The sequence below is a fragment of the Sciurus carolinensis genome, chromosome 4 (assembly GCF_902686445.1).
Source record: "Sciurus carolinensis chromosome 4, mSciCar1.2, whole genome shotgun sequence".
Classification (NCBI taxonomy): domain Eukaryota; kingdom Metazoa; phylum Chordata; class Mammalia; order Rodentia; family Sciuridae; genus Sciurus; species Sciurus carolinensis.
Window position 1 is genome coordinate 7,987,483 of NC_062216.1, and position 14,041 is coordinate 8,001,523.

The window sequence follows — 14,041 nt, forward strand, 5'->3', positions numbered from 1 at the left end:
TTCACCACTATGAACCCATGGAAATTCTATAAAGTCCCTGGAATGCAATTCCACAGAAAACTAAGCAGATCGTGGAATTAGGGTTACTCATATAAAATGACTAACAGTAAAAACTGCTATATGTCAAAACAGTCCCATGACACTCAAGTAACAATGAGTCAGGGTGAGGCTTTTCCTGTCAGTTTTTAGGATCTGAGTCAGAAAACATGATAAAAGAGATGAATTGAGTCAGAATATAACTTTTTTTTTCCCCACAAGATTTTGCCTCCAAAATACTTACCTCAATGGAACTGGCTATATTTAAACATTCCTCCATTCCAGGAATATCCAACTGAATAATTCGAAAATCTTTACATTTTATGATGATGGTACCCAGAGATCCCACAAATCTGTAAGAAATTACAAATCATGCTTAGGAATACAAATATTCCTAATTTTAAATATGATTATTTCTTTAAAAAATATAGTTGCAATCACCATCTTTATCTTTTTTCTCCCCTTAATTAGTCTAAGAGTCAAGCTTGCATCATTAAAATGTTTGCCATAAAGTATTTAAAACACATGTACATAAAATTTTTTCAAATTCGTAAAATAATGCACATTAGGATAACTCATTTAATGAAGATTATTTGGGATCTTACTCCAAAGCATAGGAAAAAATATCTGTAATTAACAAGTTAAGTATCTATAGAGAAATGTTCTACAGCATTGTACCTAACATTGTAGCAATTCATTTAAAACATCTTTTCAATATTTAAAAATTAAAAACCAGGGCTGGGGAGATAGCTCAGTTGGTAGAGTGCTTGCCTTATAAGCACAAGGCCCTGGGTTCGATCCACAGCACCACAAAAAATAAATAAATAAATAAATTTAAAAACTATTAACTTTTAAGACAGAAGACTCAAATAAACAAAACTAGAGATGAAAAAGGAAATATCCCTACAGACACTTCTGTAATCCAGAGGATCATTAAGAACTATTTTGAGGACTGGGGCTGTAGCTCAGTGCCTGAGTACTTGCCTAGCATGTGTGAGGCACTGGGTTCAATCCTTAGCACCATATTAAAATAAATAAAAGCAGTCCATCTACAACTATAAAAATTTCCTGAAAAATAACTATTTTGAAAATCTGTACTCCAATAAAAATAGAAAATCTAGAAGATATTGACAATTAGATATATATGGCCTGCCCAAATTGAATCAGGAAGATATAGAAAACTTAAACAGGCCAATATCAAATAATGAAATTGAAACTGTAATTAAAAGTATTCCAACAAAGAAAAGCCCAAGACCAGATAGATTCTTAGCTGAGTTCTACCAGACCTTTAAAGAACACCAGACTTTCTCAAATTATTCCATGAAACTGAAAGGGAGGAAACACTTCCAAATACATTCTATGAAGCCAATATAACCCTTATACCAAAACCAGCCAAAGACACATCAAGGAAAGAAAACCTAGATGAACCTATATCCCTGATGAACTTACATACAAAAATCATTCACAAAATATTAGCCAACGGTATTCAGAAACACACCAAGAAGATAACACATCATGAACAAGTAGGTTTCATCCCAGGAATGCAAGGCTGGTTCAACATACACAAATCAATAAATATAATTCACCACTTAAATAGAATTAAGGACAACAATCATATGATCATCTCAACAGATGCAGAAAAGACCTTTGACAAAATCCAGCACCCATTCATGTTAAAAATGCTGGAGACACTAGGGAGTAGAATTTACTTCAACATCATAAAGGCTATGTATGACAAACCGAAAGCCAAAATCATACTGAATGGAGAAAAACTAAAAGAACTGCCTCTAAAATTAGGAACAAGACAACCACTATTCAACATAGTTCTCAAAACTTTAACCAAAGCGATCAGACAAGAGAAAGAGATTAAAGGGATACAAGTGACATGCTAATGGCATGATCCTGTATTGAAAAGACTGGGAAAAAAAAAAAAAAAAACACCATAAGATAGCTAGAGCTCTAGAGCTGATAAATGAATTCAAAGCAGCAAGATACCAGATCAACACTCATAAATCAATAGCCCTCCTACATATCAACAGCAATTATGCAGAGAATCAGGAAATTCACAATAATCTCAAAAAACAATAAAATAAAATACTTCGGAATTAATCTATCCAAAGAGGTAAAAGATCTCTACAGTGAAAATTATGGAACACTGAAGAAAAAAATTTAAGAAGACCTTAGAAGATAAAAATACTTCCCATGCTCTTGGAGAGGCAGAATTAATATTGTCAAAATGGCCATACTACCAAAAACAATATACAGATTCAATGCAATCTCCATAAAACACCAATGACATTCTTCACAGAACTAGAAAAAAAAGTCCTTAATTCGTTTAGAAAAGGAGACCCAGAATAGTCAAAGCAATTCTAAGTGATAAGAGCAAGGTAGGAGACATGAGGATACCTGATCTCAAATTATACTACAGAGTTACAGAAACAAAAACAGCATGGTATTGGCATTAAAAGAGACAAGAAGACCAAAGGAATGGAATAGAAGACAGAGACAAACCCACATACTTTGCAGCCATCTGATACTTGACAAAGGGGCCAAAAATACATGTTGAAGAAAAGAGCCTTTTTAACAAATGGTGCTGGGAAAACTAGATAATTATATGTAGAAAAACGAAATTAGACCCCTATCTCTCACCCTGCACAAAACTCAAATAAAAATGGATCAAAGACTGAAGAATTAGACCAGAAAATTTGCAACTGCTAGAAGAAAACACAGGATCAACACTTCACCATATAGGTACAGGCACCAGCTTCCTCAACAAGACCCCTAAAGCCCAAGAAATAAAACCACAAATCAATTAGTGGGATGCCATCAAATTAAAAAGCTTCTATACAGCAAAGGAAATTATTAAGAGAATGGAGAGAGAGCCTACAGAAGGGGAGAAAATCTTTGCTGGCTGCTCCTGGCAGCGGATTACATCTAGGAATATATAAAGAACTCAGACTCTACAGACAAAGAGGAAGTAAGGGAATATTAGGAACGGTATTCATTATTTGCATTGTTTATAGAAATAAATTCAGCAAAGTAAAAATTTTTAAAAAGATACAGTTCCTCAAAACACGAAAACTACCAAGAAATGTTCGAGAAGAAATAGTCTGACTAGTTCTGGATCTATTGAAGAAATTGAAATTTTCTTTAAATCCTCCCCACAAAGAAAACTCTAGGCCTAGACGGCTTCACTGATGAATTCAACAAACATTTAATGGAAAAAACACTACCAATTCAAGACAAAATTCTGGCAAACTGAAGAGAGGGAATTACTTCTTAATTTATTCCACAAGGCCATTATTACCCTAATACAAAAACCAGACAAAGATACTACAAGAAAACTATAGAGCAATATCCCTCATGAAAATAAGTGCAAAATTTCTAAATGAACACCGGTAAATCAAATTCTACAATATATAAAAAGAATAACACATCATGACTAATTGGAGTTTACCCCAGGAATGCAATGTTAGCTGAACATTTGAAATCAAGTAATCCACCACACTGACAAACTAAAAAGAGAAAAAGAGAAAAACCTTGTATCTTCTATTTCAACAGATGTAGAAAAAGACATGACAAAAATCTAACATCTTGATCGTGCTTAAAAACAAAACAAACAACAACAACAACAAAAAACTCTCAGCAAACTAGAAACAGAAGGGAATTTCCTCAGCCTGATAAAAGCAATTACATTAAAAAAAAAAAAAGTCTAAAAAAAAAATCTAAGCTTAATAGCATACTTAATTTAAGGTGAAAGAATGATTTCTTTCTGCAGTAATATCAGTAATAAAACACTAAGATATTCACTCTCACTACTTCTATTCAGCATTGTACTGAAAGTTATAGCCAGTGCAGGAAAGCCAGAATAACAAATAAAAGGCACCCATGTTGAAAAAAAAGAAAATTAGGGCCTGGGGTTTGGCTCAGTGGTAGAGTGCTTGCCTAGCACAGGAGAGGCATTAGGTTCAATCCTCAGCCCCACATAAAAATAAATAAATAAATAAAATAAAGGTATTGGGTCCAGCTACAACTAAAAATATATTTAAAAAAAAAAAAGAAGAAAGAAAGAAAACTGTATTCACAGATGATGTGATTGTGTACTTAGAAGATCCAATGGGCTGAGGGTGGAGCTTAGTGGTAGAACACTTGTGTAGCATGCACAAGTTTGATCCCCAGCACCACAGAAAGACTTTCACCCAAATTCTTTCACTGAAAAAAATGTTCAAAGATGTAACAAATTAGTTTCAGCTAGGCTGCAGAAAACAAAGTCAATACACAAAAATCAATAGTACTTCTATATACTATTTCAACAGTATTTTAAAATATCTCTAGGATTTTGTTTTTATTCAAATACATTAAGGACAACAGATCAGGTAACTATCATTGGAAAAAACTGTTTGTTACTCACAGTTCCCAAGAGGAAGGGGCACAACATGCCATATCACATAAGGCCACACAGTGTACTCTAGGTGGGTCAGAAAGAAGGAGCCAGCGAAAAGCACGGGCCAGAGTCTTCACAGTGGTTTCCACAGAAAGGAATGTACAGGACAGTGGGCAAGCTTAGCAAATTTAGTATTGGACAGGGTGGCTAATTTGGGCGGGCTCTAAGATATAGGGATGGGCCTTCCTCATCTGGTACCTGCCCCTGAATTATTGAGGGTAAGGTCCTGACTGAAGTCCACTTGGAAAAAGAGTAAAGGGGAATGCACTTGGATGTGGTGGGTTTGCCCATCAAAGGCATCTTGCAGGCAAGTTGTTTGCTATCTCCAAGAATTAGGTAATCCTGGGAGAGGCTGTCAACCCTATGTCTACAAGGCCCTAAGATGTCAAAGTATCATAAAATATACAAAATAAGAAACATGACTAATCCAAATGACCAACTGGAAATTGAAATTAAAAATTAGCAGCACTAGAAATAGCATTAAAATATGAAATATACAGAGGAAAAGCTGACCAGTTAAAAGACCTAAGTGAAAACCAGCAAACTTGGCTGAAAAAAAAAAAAAAAAAAAAATTAAGTCCTAAAAAAGAGTGAGAGAGAGAGAGAGACAGAGAGAGAGAGATACACTTTGTTCGTGGGTTGCCAGACCCAATATGTTAAGAAGTCAATTCTACCCAAATTAATCTACTGATTCAACATAATCTAATGAAAATCCTAGGAGGCCTTTAAGTAGAAATTGAAAAGTTGATTGTAAAATTCATATGGAAATGCAAATGACTTCACACAATCAACTTTGATTATGAACAAATTGTGTAAAACTCTGAGTTGGTTGGTTAACACTCCATAATTTTAAGACTTAATATAAAGCTACAGTAGCTTACAGCATGATAATGGCATGAAGAGAAACATGGATCAATGAAACAGAAAAGGGAGTCCAGAAATCAAACCAGTTTTAAATGGACAAAGATGCAAAGACAATTTACTGAAGAAAGAGCAGATTTTCAACAAATTAAGCTGGAACAATAGAATGTCATGGATTCCATACCATGAACCATATACAACACTAACAAAAAAATGAAATCTTAAACATCTAAATGTAAAACCTAAAACTATAAAAGTGTTACAGGCCACAGACTAAGAAAATAGATGCAAATTTCACATATGATAAGGAACTTGTATCCAGAATATTTATACACATTTACATACAGAGTCTCTCTCTCTCTCTCTCTGACTTAAAAAGAAAGCAAACCAACTAAATAAAACATCTGGGTAAACCCTTAGCAAAAAAAGACCCACAGAATAGCAGCAAACACATGAAAAGTTGTTTCATGTCATTCATCATAAGGGAGACGCAAACTTAAAACTTAAACCACAGTAATATTCACACCTATTAGAACAGCTAAAATTTAAAAGACTGACCATACCAAGTGGTGGCAAGGACATGGAGGAACTGGAACTCCCTCCCATACTGGGTTGGAAGGAATGTAAAACAGTAGGTATAAGCACTTGGCAGTTTCCTAAAAGATTAAACATACACCTCTATCTGATCCAGTCATTTCACTATTAAATGCCTCTTTCCCCCAGAAGAAACTTTATAGTCACACAAAGATTTGTGTAAAAATGTTCACTGCCCCTTTACTTAATAGCCTCAAAGTAGAAAACAACTCAAATCTCCATCAGGTTAATAAATTGTGACTACAACACAACAGAATACCAGCCAGCAACTACTGATACGCATGGATGAATCTTAATTATGCTGAGTGAAAGAATCAAGATGAAGAGCACTGCAAGATTTATGACTAACAAATTTCTATAAAAAGTAAATTAACCTGTGGATACCTGGGAAAGGGAAGGAAAAGAAGGATTACAAAATGACACCAGGCAACTTTTGGGGATATGTTGCTCACCTCAACTTAATACATACACCAAAACATAACAAATTTTATAATTTAATTATGTACAGTTTATTGTATATCAACTATACCTCAATAAAGCTGTTTTTAAATTATGCTTTCATTCTGCTTGAGCTGGAAATAAAATGCACACAATAACCAAATTGTGTTTAAAAAATAGTTTATGTATGACCTACCAAAATGTATAAAACACATTCTACTGTCATGTACAACAAATTAGAAAAAAAAATTTAAATAGCACTCAAAAGACAAGAGATATACATGGCTATCCTTTTGTTAATTTCCACATCATCTACTTTTAAGAAAAGACCAACTTCTTTTAAAAAATGAACATTATTCTTCTATTAGTCTGGCTGGCTTTATCTAATATTAAAAAGTATACTGAATGGCTACAGGAATTGAAAATAATTGTTACTTTTGTAAACAAAAATGTGCAGGGGGGTTACTGAAAGCTGAGACAGGAGGATCACAAGTTCAAGGTGAGCCTCAGAAACTTGGTGAGGCCCTAAGAAACTTAGCAAGACTCTTTCTCAAAATAAAAAATAGAAGGGCTACAGATGTAGCTCAATGGCAAAACGCCCCTAGGTTAAATTCCCAGTATCAAAAAAAAAAAAAAATGCTATGTACAATTAAAGTAGTCTTCAGTCATTCACTCAATGTTTCTATCAGTTACCGCTGTAGAATACTGGGTCAAGAAATTTTTTTAAAAAGTATAAGAGCTCCCCAAAATTCCTGCAATTCACATCAACTGTCAGATTCAGTCCTATTTTATTATTTTCTCCTACTGTCCCATTCATGCCCTGTACATACGCCTATCATAGCACTTAAAATACTTCATTACACCTACTACTTTATATGTTTATTTCTTGTAATAACTCTTTAAGGTAAAAGTCATGTTTGAATAATTTTTATATCCTCCATTCCTAGTATAGAACCTGGCATGCACACAATTTTAAAACTCCATTAAGGGATGTGAAGAAGAATCTGAATAAAGAATGATCCATTCTTCATGGATGTAAAGATGTCAGTTTGACTCTAATTACTCTACAAATTCAAAACAATTCAATTTCAAAATTCTATGACACTGGTGAAAAGTTTGTAAAGTCTGTGGTCTAGTTAATAATATACCAGGTTCAATGTCCCAGTCTTAATATTATACTACCTTTATATAAGACATTAGGGGAAGTTGTGCGAAGGATTAACAGACTTGTACGCACTACTTTTGCAACTTCCTGTAAGCCTGCACTTATTTTAAATAAACTGTTTTGGTCCATTTTTTGTTTTGGTGCTAGGGATCAAATCTAGAACCTTATGCATGCTAAGCACATGCTCTACCACAGAGCTATGTCATCAGCCTAAAGTTTCTTCAAATCCTATGAAAATCGAAAATTCAAAAATTACATGGTCCGTTATATAGGTTCAAACTGTTGCCAACTTTTTTAGAAAGAAGAGGAAGCTGGGCAAAGTGGCTCACACCTATAGTTCAAGCTACCTGGGAGACTGAGGCAGAAGGATGACTTGAGTGCAGGAATCCCAGACCAAGCTGAGCAATACAGAAAGAGTACAACTCAGAAGAAGAAAAGGAAGGAATAAGAGGAGGAGCAGAAGGAAGAGGAAAGAGAAGGAAGGGGAAGGAAAAAGAGGAGGGGCAACTAACTACTAATGGGTTTTAAGTCATATCACAAATCCATAGGAGTAAAAAGAATATAGTAATAGAAGATTAACAAGCCAACAGATCAGGAGAGAGAGCTCAGAAACAGACACTCACACAATACAAGAACTTCATATATGACAAATTGACTTGCTGTTAGAAGACAATGTTAATGCTTAACGGAGAAAAAGAATTGAGCTCTCATCACATTTGAAACAAAGGCAGAACTCAAAATACAGACCTATAAGTGAAGGATAAAACTAAGAGTCATCATGAAAGAAAATGTCAAGAACGCCATGGTGACTCTGGAACAGTGAAGGAGTTCTTAAGACTCATGAAGCACACACCATAAAGTAAAAAATTCATGAATTTTGCATTAAAATTAAGAACTATGGTTCAACAAAGAATGGGCCAGGAAAGTTAACAGCTGAGTGAGAAACCAGAAAGAGCCATATGCAATGCCTAGCTGGAGAGTCAGTATCCACAGAGCACACAAAAAACCTACGCAAACTAACACGAGAGAGCAACACACATAATTTTGAAAAATGGGCTGGAGAAATTAAGTAAGTCACAGAAAGAGAGCAAAAACTAAAAACATGTATTGTTAACGAGTATATAAAGAGACACTTAAACACACCACTAATGGGTGAAGTAAAAATCAAAACAAAGCAACAGTATTTTGTAATCTATAATAAGACTCATGAAAAGTAGAAAGACAATAGGAATTGCTTGTAAGAATGTGGGGAAAAGGACTCCCTCTTGCACCTGGTTGGAGAGCAAACTACAACACTCATTTTGGAGATCAATGCAGCAGGGAGATATGTACCCCACTTTACCGTCAATTCCATCCTAAGCATACGTACCCACTTTACGGTCAATTCCAACCTAAGTATGATCTCAGAGAAACTCTTGCAAGAAACTATGACAGGATGAACACAGATGTTCATCAGGGTTGTGACAGCAAAAAGCTGGAGCTTACTGAAAAGGCTTGAAAAGTAAAATGTTTTAGATACTTTGGAATTCAATGCTAACACCAAAATCAGCGAAGTAGGTGTACATACCCCAATACGAAGAGACCTTGAAAAAGGATACTGTGTTAAAAATGCCAAGAAACCAGACAAGATCTCCAGCATAATGCCTGTCAGGTAGATGACACACCCACACACAACAGCACTATCTAGTTTAGTAACATGGCTACCTAAAGGAATTGGGGAGGACAGGAGAAATCGGGGTGAAATAGGGATGGAGAATAAATGTAAAAACAGAAAACCTTTATAAGTCAATCATGAATATGATGAGTCATCAACCCAATAGGACTATCTCAATTTTCTGCATCAAAGGTCCATAAAATGAAAAGGCCAGCGGAGTTGTAAGGCTTGTGTCCTGGAAGGATCAAATAAAATGATGTAAGCAAAGTACATACAAGTATTCTACAGACTTATGAAGCATTATTCAAATATAAATTGTTACTTGATATGGGAGGGATTATCTTCTTCTTAAGTGACAAAACTGAGGTTCAGAGAAGTGAAATATCTTGCCCAAGGACACCTACCTAATAAGAGGTAAAACCAAACAAGTCATTCTTAATGACTTTCTCTTTCTCACCCCATTTACAATTCTTCTGCAAGGCATGCAGCTCAACCTTCAAAATACACCCCAAATCTAACTACCTGTGATCACGCCAGTGCTTCATTCTAAGTCACCCTCATCTTTTATGTCAACTGCTCAACCATCTCCAACTAGACCTGCTGCTTCCACCTTCACTCCTTAACAACACATTTCCTGCTAGCAGCCAGAATTATCTTCAAAACAGTCTATTCTGCTATTTCCTTGCTTTCAACTCTCCAAGGGCTGCCATGATCTGGCTCCTGCTTATTCTTCCAAACACATCCCCCATCATCTCCAGTCCTTACTCCTGGTTCACTGCACTCCATTCATAATGGCCTCTTTGCTCTTCTCTACAAAAGGCAAGTATGTTCCTGACTCAGGATCTTTCCATTTGCTGTTCCCTCTGGCTAGAAAGTTGTTCCCCCAGGTATTCACATTCTAACTTCTTCACATCTCTAATCCAATGTCATCTGCCTTTTCTGAAACCTGTTCTAAAACACTACCTCTTGAACTCTACAGTCTCTCATCTTCCTTTATCCTCCTTCCTGTCCCTTCCTACTACCTGACATAGGTACAAATTTATCTTTTTGAGTATGTGTGTAGTACTGGGGATTCAACCCAGGAGTGCTTTAACACTGAGCTACATCCCCATTTTTTTTTTTTTTTTAAGTCAGGGCCTCACTAATTTGCCAACGCTGACCTTGAACTTGCAATCCTCCTGCCTCAGCTTCCCACATTACTGAGATTACAGGCTATCACAGACATGTGCCACCACATTGGCTGTTGATTTATATAATATCTGATCATTTATGTGATAGTCCATCTCCTTCACCAGTACAAAAGCTCCTGTCACTATAAGTCACCATCGCACCTGAAGAACCTGGATAACACTCAGCACGCAGAAGACACACAGAAGTAAACTAGTTCTTGAGAGCAACAATTAAACTGACCTGGCCATGATCATGCTCCTTCCATTACATCGTGCTGCTTCCCAGGAAAAGGATCAATATGTCTGCAGTTTATCATTTTCCCGTAACAGATTAAAAGGTCCAGCCTTATATAGCTCCTTCTCTATCACCTAATGAAGCTCAGCAACTATAAATGCTACCATGGGGAAATAAATAAGTGAAAAGTAACCATAAATTGAGGTCAATCAGAAAGGAGAGTTGATGATCACGGAGAGACAACTCATATGACCATTCAGTGGTCAATCCTACTTCTTATGTGCCTAAAGGCCAAGCCATGGTTACAAGTTTTGAAGGAAATAATCAGATGTGAGCCCTGGCTTCAAAAAAGCTAATATATTTCTATCAAAATGCAAATATGAATATATGCCTATGAAAGAAAGATAATCAAAGAGCTACTGGATTTCAAAGTGAGAGGAACTGCTTTCAATTGTGGAATTAACAGAACCTGTGAAGGACATGGCAGCTGAACTGGTTAAACTGATACACTTAGATGAAAGCCTATGAACTTCTGAAAGACAAGAATTACATTCTATTCATCTTAGTGTCTTTGACACCTCACAAAACATCTGGAATAAAAAAGCATTCGATAAATGTTGAACTTACTTGGGGAGAAGCAAGGTATTTTTCCAGAAGGAAAAGATAATAAAATACAAAGACAAGAGAATGCAGGATTTATACGAGCCACACACACAAAAATCTCGGACTGGCTAGAAAAAGGGGTCATGAAAGGAAATGCAAGAAGGGTTCATGAAAAGAAATGGGGGAAAAAATGAGAAAGTAGGTTAGGCCTAGAACTTGAACAACCAGCAACTACAGCCTTGGTTCAGACCTCATTAGATAGGTAATGAGATAAAGACCATGGGAAATCTTTTTACACAGGAAAAGGTAATTTGCAGAACCCAGAGTCCTCTGTATGAGTGAATAAATACATAAATCTACCACTGCTTCACCCAAACTGCTGAAAATTCTACCATTTCTGATTATTTTATTTTAAGGCAATATCCTGTGTGGGAATCTTAATATTCAAATTCTCCTGTGAGGCAACAGAAGAAGTTGTTGTCATTGATGTATTCAGTGTAAACTGGATAATCTGTATGCCTTCTCCTGGCTAGAACACACAGGGACATCAGGGAGATGGGAAATTTAAGAGCAGATGTAAGTATAACTTTGACTTTGAGACAATGCTTTGCAAAGATAAAAAGTAGTGCCAAAAAAAAAAAAAAAAAGTTAATTAGTTCACACTTTTCCTTAAAAGCCGACCTTGTTCTTTCCAAAGACTGAGTTAATGCACAGAAGACATTATAATCTCCCTTAGTGTGAATTATTAAAATGATAACCCAGAAGGTAAGAAATAAAATATAAACTGAACATTTTAAGGGGGAAATGAAAGAGTTTGTGGCATGTATTACCAAGTACTTCATACTCTGTTCTTTAAATTTCCTCAAAAGTGGTGAAGACTTTATCCAAATCCTATCCAATCACAATTTCATGAACTGTGATTGACAGTCGATAACACGTCAAGGAATGTGATGGGACGAGGAGAAGGAAATTTCAAACACTGAAAATCCATCCAAATGATGTTATGTACCAAAAATGACAATCAGGACGACTGCGACCACGTGATACCCCAGACCTTCGCCAGATTCAACAGAAGCCGGGTCTCACATCTGGCTGGAGCTTTCTGCCTTCCAAAACCGAGGTCCCGAACCCGGGCCACCGTGGGCTCACGCGGCAGGCGGGCCTGCTGGGGGCCAGCGGCGCCGGGAAGCCCGGCCGCGCCTCCTCGGACGCCGCCGCAGGACCGACTCCGCGGGGACCGGGCGCGAGGCGCACTCACCGCTTGTCGATGGCGTCGATGTTTGAATGGAGGAGCCACAGCTCCTCCGTGTTGTCCTGCCGCGAGGACAGGATGAGGTGGTGGCCCGTCAGACACAGGGTCCCTTCCACCGCCGGGTAGAAGGGCCGGTGCAGAACCACGTTGTCCACCCGCGGGGTCTTAATCAGCTCCGCAAACTCCATGTTCCCCCAGCGGCCGGAGCCGGGCGCCCGCCGAGCCCAGGGCCGCGAGGCGGTGACCCCGCCGCAGGGCTGGAGGGAATGACCCGCGCTGGGCCGGCGGCCGGGGCGGGGTCCGGGGCGGGGAGGCCGCGCCCCGCCCCAGGCCGGGTGGGCGCGGCGAGGCCTGCGGGCTCCGCACTGGCCGCGGAAGGCCGGGGCCGCGGCCGGGCCAGGCCTTCCCGCACCCGCCGGTCACCCAGGCCCGGGACTCGGCCACCCCGCCTCGCCGACGTGCCCGCTGAGGATAGAAGGAGGCCGCTTTAGGACCAGCTTCCTAGCGGGAGCCGCTAGGGTCTTCTGGCGGAAGTAGCTGCTCGCAACGGGAGCCTTCAGCGACTCCGGGCGGAAGCAGCGGAGCTCAGACTCGGAAGACATAAGGGTGAGAACCGGAAGTTGGTCCTCTCCTAGGTCCGGAGAAACGCCTCCGGAAACACAACCAGACCAGAAGATTTGTATTCCTAGGAGAGGAGCCGGTTGTTTTTTTGGTTTTGGGTTGTTGTTTTTTGTTGTGTTTTGTTTTGTTTGCCTTCCTGCCCTCCAGCCACACTCCTCGCTCCCTCCATCTATTCTTTATCAGAAAAGGCCCGGGAAGATGGGCCAACGAGAAGAGGTCCTGTCCCGCTTCCCTGCACCTGAGTAGTAGCCGCCCGAGGGCACTTCGGAGCGTCCGGCTGCCGGAGATTGTGGCGATGCTCGGGTCCGAGCACTGCCGGGGCCGTGGAGGAGCCGCCGGTCTGCGAGGGACCTCGGGCAGACGCCGCGGACTCCCGCCACCGTGGTGACGGCGAACAAGGAGAAGCGTGCAGATAGCTGTGAGAGGGACCTAGGTGGGTGCAGACCCAACGCACCCTAGAGGTGGCTGGGGCGACCTGGGAGGCCTCCCTGTCATTCTGCAGCGAAGCCCGGACTCCGATCTAGAGCTCCGAAATCCAAGGCCTTGGTGCATTGGTCTCCACCCATGGCCTCTCCGCTAGTTGCAGTTGAGCTGTGGCAGAATACCTAAGGCATGCCAGAGACTTATTCACATAATTTCTCCTTGCTCGTTCCTCCTCCCTCCCCCTTTACATTGACATCGTTATTCTGAAATGGGAAATATGTTTGAATCCTGGTCTGCTTTTACTCTTAGGCTTTGAAACCTTACCATGTAGTCCTAGGAACAGTGGTTGGCCAAAGTCTCAAGAGTATTCAAAGATAACGTGACCTCACCAGATTACCCAACACTTGTCCCTCTTGTCCTTCCTAAAATGTTCTCTTCTCAAGGCTAAACACTGTATAACATTGTTATCCCTGGGTGTCCAATTTAAATTATTTCTCTGCAAGAAAAGCAAGAACCAGCAGAGAGGGGTTGGTGGAGGAAATTATT

General features: G+C 39.0%; 1 protein-coding gene across 1 annotated transcript in view; it reads right to left on the bottom strand.

Moving 5' to 3' along the window:
• Mtmr9 (myotubularin related protein 9) overlaps positions 1 to 13,022 on the bottom strand; it is a 43,292-nt gene extending 30,270 nt beyond the window's left edge. Inside the window, exons 1-2 of the mRNA XM_047549978.1 lie at positions 12,458 to 13,022; positions 281 to 389 (exon numbers count right to left, since the gene is read on the bottom strand). Of these exons, the coding sequence (XP_047405934.1) occupies positions 281 to 389; positions 12,458 to 12,639 (291 nt within the window). The 5' untranslated portion in view covers positions 12,640 to 13,022. The remainder of the gene's footprint in view (positions 1 to 280; positions 390 to 12,457) is intronic.
• Between the last annotated feature and the right edge of the window lie 1,019 nt (positions 13,023 to 14,041).